The 26,307-nt window shown below is 41.5% G+C and overlaps 1 protein-coding gene across 1 annotated transcript in view; it reads right to left on the reverse strand.

Annotated features, from left to right (window-relative positions):
- Nucleotides 1-26,307, reverse strand: part of nid2a (nidogen 2a (osteonidogen)) — a 133,137-nt gene that overhangs the window by 93,595 nt on the left and 13,235 nt on the right. The window contains exons 9-10 of the mRNA XM_080202687.1: nucleotides 19,338-19,481; nucleotides 12,474-12,605 (exon numbers count right to left, since the gene is read on the reverse strand). Of these exons, the coding sequence (XP_080058813.1) occupies nucleotides 12,474-12,605; nucleotides 19,338-19,481 (276 nt within the window). The remainder of the gene's footprint in view (nucleotides 1-12,473; nucleotides 12,606-19,337; nucleotides 19,482-26,307) is intronic.

The raw sequence follows: 26,307 nt of genomic DNA on the forward strand, positions 1-26,307 counted from the left end.
CTGTGGGTTTCCTCCTGGTGCTCCCATTTCCTCCCACAGTCTGAAAGACATGCTGGTTAGGTGCACTGGCAATGCCAAATTCTCCCTCAGTGTATCCAAACAGGCGCCAGAGTGTGGCGACTAGGGGATTTTCACAGTAACTTTATTGCAGTGTTAATATAAGCCTACTTGTGACACGAACAAACTTTTAATTTTAAACTTTAAAGGGAGCAATATCCTGTGCCTAGCTCTGGGCAACATGTAGAATCTTAACAGCAGGAGATTGCAACATTACCACACACAGGAATTGAAAGGATTTGAAGAAGAAACTTGGAATCATAGTGCTTTTCAGAATCTTACCAAATCCCAAAGCGTTTCTTGGCCAATTTATGTACGATTGAAATAATGTTACTGTTGTATTGCAAGAAAGAACAGGCAGGGTGTGGCACTGAGATTTTCATTGCAGTGTTAATGTAAGCTTGTGACAATAATAAACAAACTTTAAACTTTAGTTTAAATTAGATGCTGGTTTTACTTTCCACCAGATTTTCTTTTCCAATTGCGCAGGGGTATAAAACAAGTTTCCAACTCACTATTACCCATTTTACTTTCCAAGATGAAATTTTACCCGAACGTGTTTGCTTTATTATTGCTGATTTCTGATTTAAAATGAACGTCGATTTGCTGAAAGCAGGAGAAATGGCCACCGTCAGCACAAAAAGAAGTAAATGCTGAAATCACATCTACAGCGGCACAGACAGCTGAAACTGCTTCTGCCAAACTATACATGTCATCTGTAATCCTTGGAGAGCTAAAGAATGTTTCAAATCCAGAGGGGAAATAAAAACTTCTTCCATCACATTTGTTTTCTACAATTGCATTAAGCACAGGCAGAATACTGATTACAGAGCACATTTTTGGGCAAAGCTCAAAATGCATCCTCAACGGGATATGTAGAAACAACTTGTGTGCAACCTTTTACCCCAGGGTCACAAATAAGATCAAGGTTAGACACAATGCCAACAAATCTCTTCCTGTATCTCTTCCTGCAGCTCTGGAGTTATCAGACTAATCAAAAGGGAAGCAGCATGTCCTTGAGGGAATTCGTGTGTAAAATTTGGTAATAGTCTGAGAGAATTTTTTTCCCCAGATAATTCTTTTTTCCGGTCATGAAAGCACAGCGAGGCAGACTGACAGATAGCTAGCTACACATAACAATCACTCTATCCCCTGAAGGTTGGAAATGGAAATGACGCCTAGATAGGGACAACTGATTCACCTTAGCAGAGGGGTCAGAAACCAGAAGGCTTAGATTTAAAGTAATTAACAGAGAGATGGAGAAACCGGTTTTCACCCAGAGGGTGATAGAAACCCAGACTCAGTTTGAAAGGATGATGGAGGCAGAAACACACACACACGCACACATTTAAAAAGTATTTGAATGCCTCCTTGAAGAGCTCTGACCAACTGGGCAGCATGGTGGCACAGTGGTTAGCACTGCTGCCTCAAAGTGCCAGGGATCCAGGTTCAATTCCGGTTTCAGGTCACTGTTGGTGTGGAGTTTGCACGTTCACCCCATGTCTGCATGGGTTTCCTCCAGGTGCTCCAGTTTCCTCCCACAGTCCAAAGATGTGTGGGTTAGGTTGATTAGCCATGCTAAATTGACCCTAGTGACAGGGGAATTAACAGGGTAATTGTGTGGGGCTAGGGGAATAGAGTCCAGGTGGGATTGTGGTTGGTGCAGACTCGATGTGCTGAACAGCCTTCCTCTGCACTGTATGAATTGTATGTAGGATGGTGAGATTAGACTGGATAGCTCTTCATTAACCAGCACGGACAAGATAGGCTGAATAACCTCCAGCCGAGTGGTAAATTTCTGTGGACTAAGATTTTTCAGATGGCAGCAGGGGACGCATCCCCACCAATCATAGCAGACCCACAGTCATTTAACACTCCAGAAAGAGTATTATTGGCTGGAGATGGTTCTTCCACCCCCTCATTCAGGTGATAGCCCCATCTCAGAGCTGTGACCAAACTGATTGACTAGCAGCTATAGTCCCAGCAGTGCCACTGACAGTAGTGGTCAGGATTAGGACAACAAGCAGTTCCCAGGTTCTAATTCCAGTATCAGGCAAGGGCAGAGGAGGTGAGGCCGGGGGGGGGTTGAGAAAAAGGAGCTTGGGTCTTGATGAAGAGGCCACAGTGGGGAAGGGAGGGAGGAAGCTTTGTGGGAGAGACATCTGATGTGAAAGGGGAGTCTTTGAAGGAGGTATCTCTTTTTTCTCAGTTAAGGCCTCAAGTAATTTAAGGATGGACAGGAAACAGGCCTTACCTGGCCAATAGGCATCATTTGGGGCAAGGATGACCAGGTAAAGTTCTGCGCATGATGTCTATGATTATTAGTCCTGAGCTGAAAATGTATTTATTTTTAATTAATTTATAGGACGTGGGCATCACTGGCTAGGGCAGCATTTATTGCTCAACCCCAATTTCCCTTAAGGTAAAGGTGTGTTGCCTGCTTGAACCACTGCAGTCCCTAGGGTGTAAGTATACCCACAGTGCCGTTAGAGAGAATTCCAGGATTTTGACCTAGCAATAATGGTGAAAGAATGGTGAGATATTTCCAAAGTCGATGGTAGTCATAATGTGGAGATGCCGGCATTGGACTGGGGTAAACACAGTAAGAAGTCTCACAACACCAGGTTAAAGTCCAACGGGTTTATTTGGTAGCAAAAGCCACTAGCTTTCAGACTGCTGGCTGCCCCTTCGTCAAGTAAATGGGAATTCTATTCACAAACAGGGCATATAAAGTCACAAACTCAATTTACAGAATAATGGTTGGAACGCAGGTCTTTACAGGAATCAAGTCTTATAGGTACAACAAGGTGAATGGAGAGCCAAGTTCTACACACAAGGACAGCCTCAACTGGATCTTGGGTTCACATCACACTATCTGTAACCCCCATGACTTCCAAATCCCACTACCTGTCCTGTCGAGGCAAAACATATTTCTTTAACCTGTGCTTAATGCTCTCGCCACTCACATTATAGGTAATCAATTCTTAAAGGTACAAAGACTCACATTCCAACCATTATTTTGTAAATTGAGTTTGTGTCTTTATATATCCTGTTTGTGAACAGAACTCCCACTCACCTGATGAAGGGGCAGCAAGCGCTCTGAAAACTAGTTGCTTTGCTACTAAATAAACCTGTTGGACTGTAACCTGGTGTTGTGAGGCTTCTTACTGTGATATTTCCAAGCCAGGATAGTGAGTGATTTGGTGAGGAACCTCCCAGGTATCTGCTGCTCTTATCCTTCTAGATGGTCGTGGGTTTGAAAGGTACAGCCTAAGAAACACTTGCAGTGCATTTTGTAGATAGTACATATGCTGCCACTGTTTGTCAATGATGGAGGGATTGAATGTTTGTCAAAAGGGCAGCAATCAAGTGAGGCTGCTTTATCCTGTATGATGTCAAGCTTCTTGAGTATTGCTGGAGCTCCATTAGTCCAGTAAGGAGATTATTTCATCATAGTCCTGATTTGTGCCTTATAGATGGTGGATCGCCTTTGGGAAGGGTTAGGTGAAGTTACTCTCTGCTGGATTCCTAGCTTTTGACTTGCTCTGGTAGCCAGTATTTATTTGGCTAGTCCAGTTCAGTTTCTGGTCAATGGCAACTCCCAGGATGTTAATAGTGGGGGAATTCAGTGATGATAATGCTATTAAATGGCAAGGGGGTGATGGTTAGATCCCCTCTTATTGAAGATGGTCATTGCCTGGCACTTGTGTGGAGCGATGTTGCTTGCCATGTCAGCCCAAGTTTGTATATTGTTCAAGTCTTATTGCATTTGGATATAAACTGCTTCAGTATCACAGGAGTCGTGAATGGTGTTGAACATTAGGCATGTTCACAGATGACTGCACAATTCTGACCTTATGATGGAAGGAAGGTCATTGATGAAGCAGCTGAAGATGGTTGGACCTAGGACATTATCCTGGGGAATGTAAATTGGGCAATAATTCTGGCCGAACCACGACCACCTCACTTGCCACAGAATCAGAGCAGGCAAGGGTCCGACGACAGAAATCTCCTTTGACCTCGTGTGGGGATTTCTAGTCTTGTCCGACCAAGGTTGCACAATCCCGCCCTATACATTTCTGTTGTCTACTTGCCAGTTAAAAGTAAAGATCAAAAACAACTGTTGAGGTTCTACATGTCCAATTTAACTTTAGCAAAACAGCTATCAAAACCCTACTGTTCTTTTGTGGCTCTTCCATCAATAATGTGTCAGGTAATCAGGAAAAGCCCTGTAGAAACACTCTTCTCCAAACTCAGTTGGACAATATGATTCTTTTTTCAAAAAAATATTCCATGCAGGAAAGTGTTGGTTCAAATCTCTGAGAATGTGTCTGTCATTACAAGAATGTACTGTTCTGCTCCACTCCACAGAGGGTATCAATGACTAGCAAGATGCATTGATGTGTAGCCATCTTTCAGATGCCACCAAATCAGATGATCTTAGGAAGGAAATGAAAGGGAAGAAGCTCAAAGCCATGGTGACTTTGATGACTACTTGCAGGTCATGGCAACCAGTGCTGCAAAGTTCAAGATCTTGGCTAACAGCTACACGAAGTCATCTGCCTAGATAGTCACAAATCTCCTATGGCACTGGATCTCTGTCATGTGCAGGTAGCTCCTTCTTCAGTGACAGATCCCATATTAAGGATGTGGCTTCTGTTTTCTTCCAGCCCTTTCCCCTCTCATTCCCACTTAATGCCCAATTGTTCCACCCTTCTGGGAGCAAATTGCCCCTCATTGTCAGATTTTGAGCCCAGTGGCAATCATGCCTGCATTGCCAGCTGCAACTTGAGATAGACAGCCATCCTATTGTGATTTTCAGCCTTACCCCTACTGCCAATGGCTGACAGCCCCATTCAATGCCTGAGCATTCATGTGCTCTGCCATTTGAGGTGCATATATTAGGAAAGGATTGATGGGCTGTATTTCTTTTCTCCTGAAAAGATAAAGCTGAAGGATGAGCTAATTGAGGTTTAAAATGATGGAAGGTTTTGATAGTGGATGCAGGGAGATGGTTTCTCCTTGCACAGAAAAGCATGACCAGAGGCCATCAGTTTAAGACAATCACCAAGAAATCCCAATAGGGAATTCAGAAGAAACATCTTTACCCAAAGAATAATGAGAATATGGAATCTGCTAACATAGGGAGTGGAGCGATTAGCTTGTAGGTGTCTGAACAGCCATTAGGTAGAAATAAATTACTGCAGATGCTGGAATCCAAAACAAAAACAGAAAATGCTGGAAAATTGTCCAGAATACCTCAGTAGGTCTGACAGAATCTGTGGAGAAGGAATAGAGCCAATGTTTCTAGTTTGGATGACCCTTTGTCAGAGCTGAAGAGATCAGGGTGAGATTTATACTGTTGTGGTAGAAGGCCCACAATATGTGGAGGCTAGGGAGAAATTGACAAATATATACTGAAGAAATAATTGGGGTTTGTAATAAAGGATGTATAATAAATGTGAGAGTATCTTCATATAGATTGGACCTATCAAGTTAAACAGAGGTAGTGTGGATGATTTGTAGAATATTTTTCTGACAATTTCCTGGGACAATGTATTGTGGAACCAACTAAAGACAGCTGTTTTACATCAATGCCATGTAAATGAGGCAGGGTTAATTGCTATGAAAATAAGAACATTAGATATAGGAGCAGGATTAGGCCATTCAGCCCTTCAAGCCCATGGTCATTCATTGAGATCAAGGCTGATCTTCTACTTCAACACCATTTTCCTGCATTACCACCGTATCCTTAATTTTTTTTTATATAATCATGTATTAAAAGATCCTCTGGAAATCTACATTTGAATTCCTTATGTTTGAAAGCAACATGTCTTAAAACAAAGCAAATTACATAGGTATGAGGGAACAACTGGTTAAGATTGATTGTGCAAGTAGACTAAAAATGCTAAACAGTAGGAAATACTTGAAGAAATAAAGATTAAAAGAAGAGGCTTATAATACTGCAAATAACAGGAGTCAGTCTGAGGATTGGGAGCATTTTAGAAACCAGCAAAAGGAGTGACCAAACATTGATGAGAGAGAAGACAGAATGACAGTAAACTGGGAATAAAAACAGCTGGTAAAAGCTTTTAAGTATATAAAAAGAATAGCTAAAATAAATGTTGGTCTCTTATAAACAGAAGAGGAGAAATCACGGGTAATGAGGAAACAGCAAAGACATTGAACAAATATTGTGTCTGCATTCACTTAGGACCCAAATTGTGTATTTGGTAATAAATATGGGGAACCCATAGAAGTAAATAACAGCAGAGAAAAAGGTAGTGAAGAAACTCGAGAGATTAAAAGTGACAAATAACCAGGATCATTTGGTCTACATCCCAGGATACTAAAATAGTTGGAAAAAGAGATAATGAATGCACTGGTTATAGTTTTCTAAAATTCCCTGAGAATGGTCTCAGCACAGTGAAAATTAACAAGTGCAACACTGTGTGTGGGTGTGCGTGCACATGTGCACTGGGGCACAGTGGCAGATGGAGAAAATAAAAATCAGGAACTACAGGTCAGTTAGCCCAACATCAATTGTCCAGAAAATGCTGGCAGGAGTCAAAATAATCTTAGTATGATCACACAAAGCCAACATGGTTTTACGAAAGGGAAAATCATGTTTGACAAAGGATTTTTGAAGATGTAACTAGTAACATTGAGGAAGCAGAATTAGTAAGTGCAGTTGGATTTCCAAAAGAAGTTCTGTAAGGGGTTTGCACAAGATAAGGTCTCAATGAATTGGAGGCAAAACATTAGCATAGATAAGCACTGGTTCATGGATAGGAAAGAGTGGGGATAACTGGGGCATTTAAGCTAGTAGGATCCTGCACTGGGGCTTCACTATTTACAACCTATTAATGACCTGGATGGAGAGACTGAAAGTAATGTGTCTAAGTTTGCTGATGATACAGAGCTAATGGGAATGTTAGCTGTGGGGGACACAAAGGGGCTATAAAGAGACACAAACAGATTGGCTTGGACTTCAGTTGTCCGTGGGGACCAGGACAAGAGCAGCTGTGCTTTGAAAATAGCGTTCCAGATGGTGCCTCATGCACTGGAATTTTCAAAAGTGGGAGGGCGGCTAGTCATGAACTCACCCAGCTCCTATTAACAGTCTATTAACGTCCCTGAGGAGTTTGCAAATGGTCCTGGGAAGATGAGACAGCAATTTTCTAACTAAATTGCCAAACCCAAACAGTATCACTCATGTTGGTGCACAAACTGCTGAGTTCAATGCAGGCAGAAGTTAATGAGCTTTTTCTTAACAGGAAATCTTGGAACTAGAGGACCTTGGTCTGGATTGTGTGTTTATTGGCTGTTTGGCCATTTAATGGGCAGCTACTTGTTTTCTACAGGGCAGTGGCAGACTTCATCATGATTGCTGTATGTCTGCCTTTGCACCTTGTGCTTTCCAGGCAGCTCCTGCCTCCTTTCTGTTCATGTGACACCCAATTAGAGCAGAATATTGACATTGTGAAGAATTGCTGAATGAGTATTGCAGATGTGCCACAGGGTTAGGAGCCAGAAATTATCTGGCTGTTGAGTTCCTGAGCCAAATATTTTTTAAAAAAATCAAGCCAGTTAAGTAAGTGGTTAACAAGGTGGCAGATGGAGTATATTGGGAGATATTGAGAGATTAAGAACAGAAAAGCAGAATAGTTTTGTTTTAAAGGATGTAGAACTTGATATTTGGGGAGACTCAGGTACTTGGGGCAGCATGGTGGCAGTGGTTAGCACTGCTGCCTCCCAGCACCAGGGACCCAGGATCAATTCCAGCCTTGGGTCACTGTCTCTTACACATTCTCCTCATGTCTACATGTGTTTTCTCTATGTTCCTCCTGCAGTCCAAATGTGCAGGTTGGGTTGATTGGCCATGATTGCCCCATACCGTTAGGAGATTACTGGGGTAAATACATGGGGTTAAAGGGATTATAGCCTGGGAGAGATTGTGGTCAGTGCAGATTCGATGGATTGAATGGCCTCCTTCTGCATTGTAGGGATTCTATACTTGTACAGGGAACACAAAGCTAGCACACAGTTCCAGCAAGCAATTCGGAAGGCAAATGGCATGTCAGTTTTTAAATCGCAACGGGATTAGAAGACAGACAGCAATTAAAAAATCTTGCTACAGTTGTACAGGACTTTGAGACCACATCAGGGGCTCTGTGGCATTTCTGCTCTCCATTTTTAAGGAAGGATAGATATGTCTTGGAGGTATGACAGCTTAGATTCATTAGACTGGTCTTGGGATGCAAGGGCTGTCTATGACAACATGTTGAGTAAAATCAAGCCTGTACTCTTGAACCCAGAAGAATGAGAGTTGATCTCATTGAAACATTCAAGATTCTGAAGGGAATAAAAGCAAAAAACATGGTGGATGCTGGTAGTCTGGAATAAGAGACAGAAAATGCTGGAAAGACTCAGTCTGGCAGCACGTGTGGAAAGAGAAACAGTTAACATTGAGTCCATACAACTCTTCTTCAGAGATAAACAGCTTCCACCATCATTGATCTTCTACTTTGCTTCACCCCCACTCTAATGGTAAAAGATCCATCACATTTCTCCCTAACTCTGAAGAAGTCAAAACATTAACTTTGTTTCTCTCTCCACAGATGCTGCCAGACCTGCAGAGTTTTCCCAGCATTTTCTGTATTTATTTCAGATTCTGAAGGGGCCTGGCAGGGTAGAGGGCAAGAAATTATTTGTGGGAGCTGGAGCATCTAGAACATGAGAATAGTCTCAGGAAAAGGGGTTGATCAATTAGGACTGATGTGGAAAACTGCTTCACTCAGAAGGGTTGTGCATCTTTAGAGTTCTCTACCCCACAGGGTTGTAGATGCTCCATTGTGGAGTACAGTTAAGGCTGAAATAGATTGTTGTTAGTCTCTCAGGGAATTAAGGGATATGGGGAGCAGGCTGTACAGTCCAGTTGAGGCAGAAGATCAGCCATGATCATACTGAATAGTGGAACAGGTTCAAGGAGCCACTTGGTCTACTCTTGTTCCTATTCCTTATATTCATATTGGCCCTTTGTGTTTAGGTATGCCAGAGGATTGCTGCTTGGATCACAATAGTTAAGTGAATAGAAACAGAATAGGAGTAGGAGGCCATTCAACCTTTTGAGCCTGCTCCACCATTCATTATGATTATGGCTGATCATCCAAGTCAATAGCCCACTCCCACCTTCCCTCCATATCCTTTGAACACCTTCACCCAAAAGTGCTATGTCTAACTGCTTCTTGAAAACATATGTTTCAGCCTCAACTATTCTGTGGTAGCAAGTTCCATAGGCTGACCACTCTGGGTGAAGAAATTTCTCCTCAGTGTCAGAGGTTTACAGCATGGAAACAGGCTCTTCAGCCCAACTTGTCCATGCCACTTTTTTTTTAAGCACCTAAGCTAATCCCAATTGCCTGCATTGGCCCATATCCCTCCACACCCATCTTATCCATGTAACTATCTAAATGCTTTTTAAAAGATAAAATTGTACCCTCCTCTACTACTACCTCCGACAGTTTGTTCCAGACACTCACCACCCTCAAAAAAAATTGCCCCTCTGGACACTTTTTCCCCTCAAAACCTATGCCCTCTAGTTTTAGGCTCCCCCACCTTTGGGAAAGATATTGACTATCTGATCTATGCCCCTCATTATTTTATAGACCTCTATAAGATCACCCCTCAGCCTCCTATGCGCCAGAGAAAAAAGTCCCAGTCTATTCATCCTCTCCTTATAACTGAAACCATCAAGTCCCAGTAGCATCTTAGTAAATCTTTTCTGCAGTCTTTCTAGTTTAATATCTTTTCTATAATAGGATGACCAGAATTGCACACAGTATTCCAAGTGTGGCCTTACCAATGTCTTGTACAATTTTAACGAGACATCCCAACTCTTCTATTCAATGTTCTGACCAATGAAGCCAAACATGCCAAATGCCTTCTTCACCACTGTCCACCTGTGACACTTTCAAGTGGCCAAGAACATGTGCCCCTAAATTTCTGTTCTGTAACTCTCCCCAGTGCCCTACCATTAACTGAGTAAGTCCTGCCCTGGTTCAATCTACTAAAATGCATCACCTTGCATTTGTCTAAATTAAACTCCATCTGCCATTCATCAGCCCACTAGCCCAATTGATCAAGATCCCATTGCAATTGGAGATAACTTTCTTCACTGTCCACTATGCCACCAATCTTGGTGTCATCTGCAAAAACTTACTAACCATGTGTCCTATATTGTCATCCAAATCATTAAATAACAAATAACAATGGACCCAGTACGGATCCCCAAGGCACACTGCTGGTCACAGGCACCCAGTTTGAAAAACAACCCCCTGGCTTCTGTCAAGAAGCCAATTTTGTATCCATTTAGATACCTCACCCTGAATCCCAGGATATCTGTCCTAAAAAGTCTACTTTGTATTCTCAGACTATGACCCCTCACTCTGAACACCCCACCATTGGGAACATCCTTCTTGCATCTACCTTGTCTAGTCCTGTTAGAATTGTATAGGTTTCTATGAGATCCCCACCTCATTCTTCTAAACTCCAGGAAATGCAATCCGAAATGACTCTCTCCTCATACGTCAGTCCTTCCATCCCAGAAATCAGTTTTGTGAACCTTCTCTGCACTCCCTCCAGAGCAAGAACATCCTTCCTCAGATGAGGCCAAAATGGCACACAATATTTCTGGCATGGCCTCAAGGCCCTGTATAATTGCATTAAGACATCCTTGCTTCTGTATTTGAATCTAATGAAAGCCAATATTCCATTTGCCTTTTTCACTGCCTGCATGCTTACCTTCAATGGCTGATATGAGGACACCCAGGTCTCATTACATGTTCCCCTCTCCTAATTAAGGCCAGATGGTAATCTGCCTTCCTGTTTTTGCTACAAAAGTGGATAAACTCACATTTATTGAAATTATACTACATCTGCCATTCATTTGTCCACTCTCAACTTGTCAAAAACACATTGAAAGATCTCTGCATCCTCCTCAACTCACCCTCCCATCCACCTTTGATATCTCTTCTGCAAATGAGATTCATTTAGTTTGCTCATCTAATTCACTAATATACATGGTGTCCATGATGCCCAGTTAACTTGGCGAAATATCATTTTCCTCTACAGTTAGAGTTGTGGTTGGATGCACAGTGTTACAAATGTTTTATGTTACCATCTAATCCTGAAATATTTCCTGCAGCTGTCTGGAAAGATTTTGTATTTTGAGAAAAGAGCACTACTAATTACCATTGGTAATATGGAGCAAAGATTCATCTGATACCGTTCTCTTTTGATCAAGTCTTTCTGCCAAGGACAAATTTTGCCATCAAGCTCAGGTAGTTAATTACACTGAGGTACATTCACCACCTTGGGTAATGTCTAGTGGAAAAAATGCACCAGCTGTGACTATTTGTTCCTTCCTCCTCTTGCTAAAATGGAAGTTGTGACTTTAATTACACTCTGGGAATAGGGTGGCCAGCTCCAGTTAGATATTTCCCCGGAGATGTCATCACGAGTTCCAGCCTCCAACCTTCTTATTCAGCCAAGGGGTCTTTTTCTCCCCAACACCAATAGTTTTGTAAATAAAAAATGTGTTCATAGGAACTGAAACAAGACACCATTTTTAATGCCCCTTATTTTTCGTCTGCGTTGCTCATAGCAATGGTCAAGCGATTCATTTTTAACCCTGGAAAATTAGCAACACAGCTGAGAAAGAAACTCCTTTCATTTAAGACTCGGCAAGCAATGTTAATTTGAAACTAAGATAATGAACTCCATGTCTCTCCTGGAGTCAAACTCTCCTCTAATTTGGCACAACTTTTTCATGATTGCAGTTTAAAAAACTGAATTAGTAATTTGCTGTTTGTTTCTCACTTTTCATGAACCCATTTTTGGATCAGAGCAATCTTTGACTGAATTAGTCCAGGAATGCTTTCTATCAGACGTGTCCAATACTTAAGCATGTGTTAGTGTAGTTAAAAATTACCCAACAGGCAGCACAGTGGTTAGCATTGCTGCCTCAGTGCCAGAGATCAAGGTTCAATTCCAGTGTCAGTGTGGAGTTTGCAATTCTCCGTGTCTGTGTAGGTTTCCTCCCACAGTTCAAAGATGTGTGGGTTAAGTTGATTGGCCATGCTAAATTGACCTAGTGTCAGGGTATATACATGGTTACAGGAATAGAACTTTGGGTGGGATTGTGGTCAGTGCAGACTCAATGGGCCAAATGACTTCCTTCTGCACTGTAGGGATTCTATGATTCAACCAGAAGAAACTATGATCTAGTAATGCTAGAAGTTCTTTGGGATAAAGGTGATCAAAATTATACTAATATCACCTTTTTGATTACATGGTGTTTATTAGCTACTAACCACTGCCACAAAAAAAAAACTTAGATATCTAAAAACACTTACGAACGCACGTATTTCCATTCTCTAGAATTTCATAGCCATGCTGGCACTCGCACCCATAGGATCCAGGAACATTGATACAATAGGTATGTTCTCCACATTCATGGGAGCCAACATCGGCACACTCGTCAATATCTGAGGAGAAAGTGAGATCTTGTCATGTTAATTACAGTTACACACAGATAGTGAAACCTTCCTGAAAGTGAGTGCCTTCCAATTAGCAATAAACTGGTTGAAATGCTGGAACCTGCAAGGTGTTTTATGTGGGGTTTAAACAGTTTCAAATTACAAGGTGGAAGAAATAAATCCAGCTGGTGGAAGTTTATTTAAACAAAATATGCAGCTTTCCTTCCCATCTGGGCAACAGGAAACATTTCACCTTCTACTATAGAGCTTACAAAGAAAAATAGGTGGCCTTCCCGTAACCCTGAGTAACTTGGCAAGATGAGGAGTGGAGGTTACCAGGAGTCCTCTGTTTTGGAAGTGTGACTACAGCAGCACAGAATGTCAGCTCATTTGTTACATAGAGGTAAGCAAGTGGCTAATAACAGACTTTGCTGAAATGAAACTTGTCATTGTCCACAGCACCATCAATTCCAAGTTTCCTCTCCAATCAGCACCTTCCTGACTTTGATATGTCATCATTCCAACAACATTGTTGGGAAAATATCCTGGAATTGTCTCTCTTATACAATCAGGGGACGATCATCAACCCCACCAGAAGACCCATTGCCACTTTCTCAAAGCAGTTAGGAATAGGTAATAAATGCAGCCTTGCAGTGTTGTCCACATTTCAAGGACAAACTCATGGCAGTGGTTAGCACTGCTGCCTCAATCCCAGGGACTAAGGTTCAATTCCAGCCTTGGGTCACTGTCTGTGCAGAGCTTGCATGTCCAAAGATGTACAGGTTACGTTGATTAGCTATGCTAAATTGCCCCTTAGTGCCAGGGGGATTAGCAAGGTAAATCCATGGGTTTACAGAGATAGGGCCTGGGTTGGATTGTTGACAGTGCAGGCTCAATGGGCTGAATGGCCTTTTTCTGCACTAAGGATTCTACGATTTAACAAAAAGCCCAGGAAGATCCCAAGTTTCATTCCCTTTCTGTGCTATTCTTAAAGTATTAACTTTGTCATTGAAAGACAATTGATTCTGCTGATTACTTATTCAGCAACTATCATTGGTCAATGATAGCAGTGATGACAACTGGTGAGCAATTAGCCCACCAAGACATGTCATTAAAGGACTACACAAATATTTCACACTATAAGTAACTAAAGCATCCTGCACAGTGGAAACATACATCCCTGGGCCTGGCCAAACTGGCCACCAACATGTCCAGGCAGTGAGTGAACAAGGAGGTAATCCAAATTGACTGTGTCCCTCTACCACAGTTACACATCCCTGGAGAGGGAGCATGTGGTATTCACTGGCACCATCAAGGACTTCCATGCTCATTGGCACTGCAGGGAGTGGGTGCCTTATTGACCACTTTAAAAACACATTTTAGTGTGATCTTTTAAGTTTCATTTGTGAAATGTTTTTGTTGAAGGCCTTGAAGGGGTTGCCTCTTATTTGCTTTATACAAAGGAGTTGAAACCATATAAACAAGGAGGTAACACGCAAGAATTGCAGGAGCAGGCAAAAAAAATTGGTGGGAAAAGATTTAAAAAGAAAATAGGAGCAAAAATTTCACCTTTGAGTTCAATGTTCTAGATTGGATTTGCACAAATGAATAATAAATTTCTCCCCATTAGAAAAATTCTCCAATGTCACTCGTTTCCATTCATCAGTATCATTTGCCTATCTAACAGAAGCACTGGAAGTTGCAGCTGTACCTCACTGAGCAGGAACTGGACAATGTACTGGCAGACATTTTAAATTTCTCAAGGAATCAATGAAGTGGTTAATCACCACTTGTTGTAAATGGGCTATAAATACAGCTGTGCAGTGAGCAATGATTAAGATGTTCGGGCAATGACTGTCTAGACAGTTTAGCTTGTGCTGCAGCAGCTGTTCCAGTGAGACTTTATCAAAGGTTTACCTCAAGTCCAGATACAACACATCATAACAGCTTTGCAAATACGTTTGGGATGTCAGTACCTCAAAAATGTTGAGGGTTGCCAGACAGAACCTCCCCTAAGATCCTGCTGCTATCATTTACTTCACTATTTTAATAGCTGTAATTGTGTATTTATCTATCCAGAATCATTTTATTGACTTGCGAAAATATCCATGTTGTTTTATTTGTAATCCAGTGAGATATCTGCAGATACAATAAGAGTTGGAGTTGCTTATTGTGAAACATTAACAGAGAAGACAAAGCCAGTTCAATGCATGAGAGTCCAGATAGTGACCAACTGGAGAAGTGGCAATGGATGAAGTTAATAATTTTGGACAAGTTACCAGCTAATAAAAACGAGGCACCTTTCTTTTCTCAATGTGAAACTGGACAATCTGGCAGACTTCAGTTGGAATACAGCAGTCAGCTATACCCTAGCTGATGCCAATGAAATCTTCATGCCTGGAAGGCACACAAATTCAGTTGCAGAATCTCCAATATGCTAAACACTTCTCTGCAGCTTCCTATATCCAGTTGTCCACAATAGTATAATGGATATTTATCACCATTTTTATTGTTCTAAGCATATGCAAGAATCAAAAATGCAAGCAGTGTATCTGTAAAAGCCTCGGCAATGCTCTTTGCTGCATCTTACTATCTTAGCGGAGTAAGAAGCTGTCTGTTCCAAAAATAGCAACACTGCCCAAAGGAAGGAATGATGATTGAAACTTTGGCAGATCAATGAAACCACAGTTCCTGCTTTGTGCCTTATAGTGGAGGTTGGGTGGAGCAAATCCCTTTAATGTGATGCAACTGGAAGTGTAATGGATAGGCTTTGTTCTTTGCAGGTGGGCCTCTGCACTGTGTTGCAATGAAGAATGAGGAAGGTTTCCACGCTGCTTTTTTTTTGGGATGCTAAGCACAGGAGAATAGAATGGCAGCACAGTACATATCCCCTCATTTCAACTGATCCTGGAATTGTGCAGCCAGTGCATCAATTTGCTCCAAGGAGGCACTTCATAACAGAAGAATAGAATTGTTACAACATAAACAGGTCATTTGGCCAGTAATGTTCATGCTGGCTCTCTGCAAAGGAACTCACCCAGTTCCATTCTGCTACTTGTTCCCATTGTCCTGCAAACTTTCTCTCTTCAGGTAATTGTCAAATATCTTTTTGCAAGTGAATCTGCCTCCACCACACTTAAGTGCATTTGAGCTCAGATCCCCACTCCATGGAAATAAAATCTTTTTCATGTTACCCCTGGTTCTTTTGTCATTCACTCTAAATTGGTGAGTTTGGGTTCTTGACCTTGCTGCCAATGAGAGCAAATCCCCCACACGTTCCCCCCCTCCATCTACTCTGTCCAAGACTCTCATGGCTTTGAACATCTGTAAAATTTCTTCATCATCACTTCTCAGAGTTGAACTTCTCCAATCTATCCATGTTACTGGAGTTCCTCATCCATGAGCCCATTGAAATTCTTTCCTGAACATTGCTAATGGTGTCACATTCCTCCTAACAGTGTGGCACCCAGAATTGGACACAGTGCACCAGATGAGGCCAAACCAGTGAATTATAAAAAGGTTCAGCATAACCTCCATGCTTTTGTACGCTGTCTCTATTTATAAAGCCTTGGATCCTGCAAGTCAGGGTCTTATGTAATTTTCAGGTACCAATTGAAGTGAGTGCTATGCAAGCACGACACATTGATACTTGGATCTACACCAGCATGATCAGCAATCCTTCACATTAATGTTCCACCTCACCTCAAAAATCCCATCTGCCATAAGTCCCTATGCTCCACCCTCACTTTAGCCTTTACTTTGGCTCAAGTTCAGAGAAGCTACCAGATTTCTTGTTTCTTGCCATTTCTTACCACCCATCTGCCCCATCTTGGTAAATTGCCAAGTTAGCAAGCAGTGTTAGCAGCTTGCCATGATTATTCAAATGAGGCATCCATTGCAGAAGCACAAACAGTAACATTAAACAGAACCCTGCACACAGGTTATCTGATAGAGACAAGGTACAGGCCATACTCTCTCAGGGCTTTCAGAACGTGATAGTTACTTTAGATCTGCCACTCTGCAGTGAAGACAAATGTTGGAGCCAGGAGAATGATAGACTTGGCATCTGCATTAGGTTTCCATTTGTCAAGAGAGAGACAGTGCAAACTAAACACCTTGTCTATTCCTGGAGCTCAACATAACTAAATTGGGAGGAGGGGAACAGGCAAGAGCAGCATAGGTTCAGCTAGCAGTCCCTTCCAAACCAAGATGCCATAACAGGCAGGCCATCTCAGTAATGAGACATTTGTCCTGCTTAGCAACCATCTATCACTCATGCCATTGGTTGCACTTTCAAGAAGCAGCAGAATAGGATGAAAAGGCATATTGAAGTGGCAAGAGAATGTATAGTGCATAGAAATTATTTGTCACATTATTTTAATACAAAAAGGAATATTCAGCTCTTCATAGAACTCATTAAGACTGGAAGTGTTTATGGAGGCAGAGCACTTGGAGACACAATGAGATTCTACAATGTAGATGACACTTAGAGTTGAACATGTGAAAGCAGGGAAAATAGAACAACAGCAATGCTGACAAGGAGAAAGATCAAAATGTAAGAGAATAATTAATTGATTAGTTGCTTTAGGATCTTTTTAAATGGCACTGTCAAATCCACCAGGTAACAGTCCTCATGAGGCTCCATTCCATTCTCTCACCTTGCTGCTGGGGCACTTCTCCACAACTCACTGATAACTGGGCTATTTCAGATAACAAAGATTACAGGGCTGGGCAAACTACAACATGATACACATTTCAGAGGAACACTGCAGAACTGCTTTTGAGTAATGAAAGCACTCCTTTATTCTGACATTTTCTGAGGCAGTGTGGTAATGCTCATGGAGGAATCATTATCTTGGATAGCAATGGGTTCACATAAACCACCAATAAAAATTTGTTCACCTAATTCTTTTTCTCAAGGCAAGATAGATCACGGAGGCTGAAATTCAGAATAGAATCCCTGTAGTGCAAAAGAGGCTGTTTGGCCCATTGAGTCTGCACAACTCTGACCTGGCCTTCTTTCCTCACCCTATCCCTGTAACCCCATACATTTTGCATGGCTAAATCTATTAACCTACACATCTTGGGACACTAAGGGGCAATTTAGCCTATCTGCCTAATGTGCAGATCTTTAGAGCGAGAAGAAATGGGAGCACCTCAAGAAGACCCATGTGGGCACAGGAAGAATGTGCAAACTCCACACAGTCACCCAAGACTGGAATTGAACCTGGGTCCCAGGAGCTGAGGCAGCAGTGTTAACCACTGTGTCCCCTTGCCACCCATGGATGAAGGTTTCATAACTTTGTGAAGTTGCCATTTCTATATAGAGAATTACTGGGGCTAGCTACACGATCTGAACATTTAGCAAATCAGAAGGTTGGATTTAAGGTAAGAGCTTGCAATGCCATGTAGGTGTCATCTCCTGTGTTCTGAACTGGAAGGACTAGTAACTGGAGTCCAATAACATTCTTGCTATCATGCCAAACTGCATGCATCCTCCAACATTACTGATGCTCTGACAGATCCATGGTTGATATTATACAGATTCCATTTGGTTGCTTGAAAAGGAACCAACAGCATAGAAATTGAAAGAACTGATAAGTTTTACAGTCACAGCTGCTCAGATTATCTCAGCTACAGAGTTCACTGCAGAAGCTGGCAGAATGCTCCAATCACTTCTTAAAATAAACTTACTTCCACACAAAGCTCCTCACTGCAAACTTCAAAAAGGTTCACAAGAGCTGTAAGTGTCTTGTGAGGGAGTTAATAATTTGTGTGGTGCCTCCCCTTCATTATGCTGGCTCAGAATCTTTGACTTTTGCCAGGACAGACAATTCCTTGTCGTCTCGGAAACCCTCAGGCTGTTAGGGAAAGGTTAGTTCTGTACAGGTGCACTGCAAAACAGAAAACCACTCCAAGCAATTCTATCACATACACCAACCTCTGTTCAAAACTTCAAGACTACAGGATACAAGTTTCTACCAAATATCAGCACATTGGGGTCTCAAACTCTGTGTACTCCATTCCAATTTACCCTTGGAGCATGTGTTTCTGACCTATGTGCAACATTCATTCGCATATTTTAAGTGGGCGCCAGGCAATATTGGCTCTCATGTCAGAGGCCCCAGGCCCAATCAAAACAGCTATTATGTAGAACAGAGGCCCAACGAAACAGGATCTACCACAATTTCAAGACTCTGCAAAGTAGAAATTCCATGCCAACATTAAAGAAACATCAGAAGTAGTATGGAAACAAAAGGCACGTTTTTCCAGCCTCTCTCACCAGCTGAGGTTGCAACCTCATGGCAATTCTCTGGCAGTGAGATGAGTGATTCATGCCAAATCCCATAAATTTTGGCAGCACTGGAAGATCCCACTGGCAGTCAATGGCTTCCTGCATCCATTGAGGGGGAAACCCATCATGGGGCCAGAGGACAGAAAATGGGATCAAAATCTTGCCATGTCAATCCAAACCAAAATGTACTGTTTTACTACATTTTTCTCCCCAGGTGTTAACTTTCATGAGAAATTAATAAAAATACACACTACATCATACAATAAATGTATCCTTGAATTTAAAGTACATTATATCCAGCTGTCATAGAATATAGATGTACTTTTCTCAATCAACCCTGGTTAAGAAATGCTAGTTAGAAAGAAAGAGAAAGTTAAAGAATATTAAAAAGGAAAGACCAAACAGGACTGTACAGTACTAATAGCACACTTATTCTCATCACACACCTGTGCAAACTTTGCCATCTCCTTCGTAGCCAGGTGCACATTTGCAGATGTGCTCATGTTCATTTATTGGGAAACACTCTGCTCTTGCATCACAAGTATGCCTTCCATCCTGACATGGATTTACAGACTCCAGCTGAGAGTTAACTGCAGAAAGATCAAGAAAAATACCTGAGGAACTGCATTTTAAAGATTGGTGTGTCTGTTGAAGTACCATAGATTCAATAATGGAAGACCAGTTTTAGTGAGCCAAGGCCAGGTGAGTAACTTAATTCAATTTAACTACCTGTATTATCAGTATTTTACCATTAGTTTATACACCCTGGAAAATAACTGACATCCCTAATTAGTCTGAATACAAGCAAAAAAACACAGGAGACATTTGTTAGTGTTAATAAGTGAACAAAAAGAGAAAACAAGGATGATTATATGGAGTCATCACTTTCATGATATCCTGAAGGACACTACAACCAACAGATGACCTTTAATTACTGTTGAGTATGCTCACATAACAAGACAATTCGCAAATAGCAGATGTGCGAGTGACTACATAGTCTGATTTTGATGCCCTGAAGTGAAAGGCAAAAGATACGGTTGCCAACCCTCTAGCACTGGCCTGGGGTCTTCAGGAATTGAAATTCAATCCTGTGGACACAGCTTGGTGTAATTCTGGAGAAATAAATATTGCAGCAACATTAAAAATTGTTTTTTCTTTGAACGTCTCTTTACCAGCTACAAAAGATGGGACAAAAATCGTTTGCTTGAAAATCAAGCATAGTCCAATTGGGTAATGAGTCTTTCCAATTAACGAAGGGAGGCAGTGTGTCAAAAATGGACACATTGGCCAACTAACAACTGGAGCAAGGGATGAGTCAGGTGTTGAAACCTTTGAATATATTTAATTGCAATTGGCAACTATAGCAAGTGATGAATCAGGTCAGTTACTCAGTTACCCATGACAATCAAACTTGCTCCCTCCCCTCTGACTATTCAGAGGATAATTTCTATAAACCTCCAAACTCAACTTGCCATCATCTCTCGACTCTTCCACTGTCCAAATTTTCAGACTCGAGGGACAAGCAGGAACTCCTCCAAATACTGGAAAACCTATGGTCCCCATCACAAACACTATTCCCCATTCACCAACTCCACAGGATTGAATCGAACCGTTCAGAATTTTGAGTCAGAATATTTCAGGGAAAAGTGGCCATGACTGGATTTAACACCTGTCAATTGCCTGAGGTTGTGGTGTCCTTCCCATATAGGAAAATGTCCCATCTCCAAGAGCTGCTGGCCAGCTCAGCAGTGCCACTGGGAGTGGAGTTCACTGTTGGCATTGCAGTTAGTCCCTTACAATGAACAGTAATGGAGTCAGATAAATGAGGCTATCCTCCTAGCCTAAGTAGGATCAGTTAGGCAGATCCTGGAGAGGGGCAACAATTAGGAGGCCAAGGGGAAAAACATTAGGAGGTTGACTCCATTAGACACTGGGTACCTGAACAGGAATGTCCTCTACTGAGCCACCAGAGTTTACCTAGCAATCTTGTCCATTGGCATGGGCACCCCACTGCAGGCAAAATGTCAGCAGCAGGTGATCCTTAAATCTCCATTAATAGCCATTTAAGGGCTTCAATTAGCCTAAAAGGTATTGGACCACACACACCATCAACCCTTTCACTGATAAAATACCAGAGGTGGTGGGTAGGCAATGACATCCCCAAAATTCCACTGATTTTACACCCGTCTGCCATCCCATCTCCAGGGGTGAGGGAAGATCATAAAATTCCATCCTTGGTATCATATTTGACCCAGACTTGAGTATCTGATCAGGCATCCACAGGATCACTCAGCACCTACTCCCATCTCAACATTTGGCTGACTGGGACCACTTCAGCTCCTTCTGATGAGCCCTCAGTCAGCAGTATCTCTAGTCTTGGCGATTTCAATGCACTCTTGGTCACACTCCCATCAATCTTAAACTCATTCAAAACTCTGCTGCCCATTTCCAAATTTGCACTTTTCCTTTATTCAACTCAACATCACATAAATGCTACTGATCTGAGTGCAAAGGTTACAGAGTGAGTCAGCAAACTGAGCACAGTACAGGAAACCAGGTCAGGGAAGTGAAAAGGCCTTAATAGGGGGATAGTTACAATTCATTGAAGTTACAACTGTTGAGCTTTCTCAAGTCCAAAAGAGACAGAACTAACGGCTAAAGTCATTTATTAACCCTGAACAGCATGTGGCATCAGGCATAGAACAGCACAATAAGCAATGGGAAATATTTAAAGTATAATTTACAAAGAATATGTATTCTCTCATGGAATAAAAGCCTCCAGAGAAAGTGGTCCAACCATGGCTAATAAAAGATGGTAGGCATCACTGCTGCCTCACAGCTCCAGGGAGCTGGGTTCAATTCCAGCCTTGGGTCACTGAGTGGAGTTTGCATGGGTTTTCTCTGGGTCCTCTGGTTTCCTCCCACAGTCCAAAGATGCGCATTAGCCATGCTCAACTGCCCCTTAAATGTCCTGGGATGCACAAGTTAGAGAGATTAGTGGGATAAATATTTGAGACTACGGGGATAGGGCGTGGGTAGGATTATGGTCAGTGCAGACTTGTTGGGCTCAGCAGCTTCTTTCTGTGCTATAAGGTTTCTATGAAGATGGCACTATTGTAGATTCAAGAATGTTGCCAGGTAGAGTGGCATTGAGAAGATTTTAGAATGCAAAGGATAGCCAAGAAACTAACAATGAAAATAGAAAGAGGATAAACCAGGGTTATAGAAACAGATTGCAAAAACTTCTACAGGTAAGTAAAAAAGGGGAAAGAAACAAAAACAAACATGGGCCCTTTACAAACCAGAGATATTAAAAATTATAATGGGGAATAGGGAAATTGTAGAGATGTTGCCAAGACCACTTTTTAACCTCTAACATTGCCAGATTCTGACCTCAGTTCATCTGCTGCTGAAATCCTTCCATCTTTGTTACCTCTAAACTTGACTATTCCACTACAAGTGTTTCACTTCTACTCTCCATAAATTTGAGGTCATCCATTGCTGTCTGTGATGTGGAGATGTGGAGTAAACACAGTAAGAAATCTCAACACCAGGTTAAAGTCTAACACATTTATTTTGTAGCACAAGCCATCAGCTTTTGGAGTGCTGCTCCTTCATCTGATAAAGGAGCGGTGCTCCAAAAGCTAGTGGCTTGTGCTACCAAAAAAACCTGTCTATCTGTGCCCATATTCACACCAAAAGTCCTGTTTGCCAGTCAACCCTGTACTCACTGATCTACATTGCACCCTGGTCAAGCAATGCTTTCTCATCCCAATTTTCAAATTTCTCATGATCCTGCCAGTCCTTATCTCAGTAATGTACTCCAAACTGACAACCCTCCAAGATGTCTGTACTCACCTGCTTCTGGCCTCAAGGCTGAAATTGTAGCCAGTGTTCCTGGTGTGATTTTTAATTGCTTGAGTCTTGCTCCACCATTGTTGGCCATGTCAGAAAGATGAGAATGAAGGAAAGAAAGGGGGACGGATGGTTCTGCTTTAAAAAAAGTGATCAATAAAGCAGAGAGAAATGATCTTGGTTCAGAAGATTGAAGATGTAAAATCAGTTTGGGGAAGCCATGGTAAGAATAGTTTAGAAGCCTCCTGATAGTAGCAACACTGTAGGACAGTGTACAAATCAAATGTGATTCTGCAATAATCCATGGGAAATTTTAATCTTCATATGAATTGAAGAAACCAAATTGGCAAAGGAGGCATTGAGGATGAGTTCATACTGTATTTGGAACAGTTTCTTGGAATATTATCTGGAACTCAGCAGTAAACACACTATTTTAAGCCCTGTAATGTGGAATGAGACAGGATTAATGATCTCATAATAAAGGATCCTCTAGGCAAAAATGATCATAGTAATGATGAATTTGACACTCAGTTTGAGTCAGAAACTTGGCTCTGGAACTAGTGTCTTCAACTCAAATATAGCAATTGTGAAGGCAGAGTTGGCAACAGTAGACTAGAAAAATAGATTAAAAGATAGTAGATAAGTAGTGGCAGGCATTTAAGGAGATATTTCATAACTTTTAACAAAGATATATTGCACTAAGAAAAAAATCTGAGAATGATGCATTAGAAAAGCAACTGTTGTTATGTTAGTCTTTATTGCAAGAGGATTTGAATACAGGAATAAAAAAAATGTCTGCTAGAATTGTATAGAGCCTTGGTGAGACCACACCTGAGAGTATTGCACAGTTTTAGTCTCCTTACCCAAGGAAGGGTATATTTGCCATAGAGGATAGCAGGATAGTCCTCAGAGGAGCAACTGAAGGAACTGGGCCATTGTTCTCTGAAGTTTACAAAATTGAGGGGTGATTAGATGCAGGAATGATATTTAGAACCTGGGGGCCCAGTTTCAGAATAAATGGTAGGCTATTTAGGACTGAGGTAAGATGATATTTCTTCACTCAGATGGTGGAAGCTTGGGAATTTGCTATTCCAGAGGTCTGTGCATGTTCAAGACAGATTGCTATAGATAATAGATACATCAAGGGATATGGGGATAGTGTGAAAAAATGTTGAGGTAGAAGGTCAACCATAATCTAATCGAATGGTGCAGCAGGCTGGAGGGGGCAAGTAGTCTACTCCTATTCTCTACATTATGTTCCATCCATTCTAAGGAAATTAGCAATACAAGATTTCCAAATGACAAAAATGCTAATTTAAATCTTGCTGCTCATTAAAAACTAATATAATACAGCAGGAGGTTCTCATTTGTAGCCTATGTTCAGGGCCAATGCAGCCACAAACTAGGCAGTCACCCAGGATGGTGGGTTGGCATGTGGGCACTGGCTCTGCAGCAAGCATGATATGGAGATACTGGCATTGGACTGGGTTAAACACAGTAAGAACAACAAGTTAAAGTCCAACAGGTTTATTTGGTAGCAAAAACTACTAGCTTTTGGGCTTCTGACCCTTCAGCAGGTGAGTGGAGAGTTCTGATCACAAACAGGGGATATAAATACACGTTTACAGAATACTGATTACTTGATTAGCTGTAAAAATCTGCATTCTAATCAATCAGTATTCTGTAAACTGTGTGTTTCTTTACATCCCTTGTTTGTGATCAGGGGTCAGAAGCCCAAAAGCTAGTGGCTTTTGCTACCAAATAAACCTGTTGGACTTTAATCTGGTGTTGCGACTTCTCACTCTGTAGCAAGCAACAGAATTGAAACTACTGAGCTTTAAAACAGTATCAGCAACTTTCCATTATTGTCCAAAGCTCTTGGGGGAAATTACTCTCATCATTTTGAAACTCCATGGACGTAAAGCTTTAAAATCAAACCCACAGCACTTCGCTAGAAAAGTTTAAAAACCATACTTGGGAGGTGGAAAGCTTCAGCACTTTTTAAACAACCACTGGGTCAATCCCAGTTAGTTACGTACCCAAATCCAGAATATTCATACCCTCTCTGTCCCCCGGATCAGATTCCAGAATGTTCTCACCCTCATACTCTGGGAGCAGAGGCTTAGATTGAAAGTGAACTGCTGCAGGTAGTTTGTTTTTGCTCAGATTCTCAGCAGATTATCATACCAATACTTAAACTAAGAGCACCAGATACTTATATTTAACATTAGCCACTTACAACCACCATGCCAGTGATGAAAAAGTACCACCTGAACCTGTAATCAGGACCTTACTGTAAATGCACAGCAAATTAATCAGCATCTGAAACAGCCAGAAGGGGCAGAGAGCAGCATCAGAAATCTCAGACACTGGTTGTTGTGCAGATACAGTACTTAAAATTGTGCATACATGTCAGTTCCAAAATTAGTATTTGTAAGCTCAGTGCAAACTTTTTCCAGCCTTCTACTGATTGAACAATTTTTGAATAAGAAAGCAATCAAATGGGGCTTTGAGTAGGATGGAGAGAGACAGAGACCCTGATGAATGTTGGATCCCAAAAAAGCCAGCCATAACTTGTCTTGTTTTAGGGTCAGAAAGAAGTCTCAACACCAGGTTAAAGACCAACAAGTTTATTTGGTAGCACAAGCTTTGAGTGTTCACCTGCTACCAAATAAATCTGTTGGACTGGTGTTGAGAGACTTCTTACTGTGCCCACCCCAGTCCAATGCTGGTGTCTCCACATCTTGTTTTAGGGAAACAGAGTTTCTCCCATTTATCATCCTGACATCCAGAGCGAGTCCAGTTCAGAGAGATTTCTTTAAAGTTTCACTGTTACTCAGGTTGAATCTTTCATTTACAAGTAAAATCGTTTAATAAAAAAATCTCTGCAAGTTACACATGACATTGAATTGCAGCTACTTTTTTTGCTGATTTCTTAGTTACAAAGTCCATAATCAGTTTTCCCTCCCAGGGTCTAATTAATTAGAGCTTTGGAATATCCTGGATACCAAGTAATAAAATCAGAAAGATCCCAGTTTTTATAGATCAATATTTCTATAGATATAGCTCATGGGGTACAAGGGATCAGTCATGGAATTTGATGATCAGCCATGATCATAATGAATGGCAGAGCAGGCTTAAAAGGGCTGAATGGCCTCTTCCTGCTTCTAGTTTCTACGTATCCAGGCAGCAAGATTCTCAACAGGCAATGCTGTCAGTTCAAAAATGCTAGTTTCCTCAGTTCTGCATTTCATCCAAACAAAGTAGTGAGATCTCACCAGAAGTATGGATAGGAGGGTGGGAATCTAGTGAGTGGCATTGAGGGAATATGCAAAAGCAGAACAGTGGGAGGCTGAGTCCAGAACACAGGTTAACAATTTTTAGCAGTTGTGAGAAAGTGCAGCCATTTTACTGTATACCTTTTCAAAAGTTAATTATGGAGATTCCCACCTCATCTCTAATTTCTTTGCACATGTGTTTTGATACATCCTTAGGACTAGTTGGTTTAAAGACTACACCGAGCAGTTAATTGCATCCACTTTGTTCCTTAGCTCTAGCCTG

This window comes from Carcharhinus amblyrhynchos, chromosome 14 (assembly GCF_965287045.1).
Source record: "Carcharhinus amblyrhynchos chromosome 14, sCarAmb.v2.hapA, whole genome shotgun sequence".
Lineage (NCBI taxonomy): Eukaryota > Metazoa > Chordata > Chondrichthyes > Carcharhiniformes > Carcharhinidae > Carcharhinus > Carcharhinus amblyrhynchos.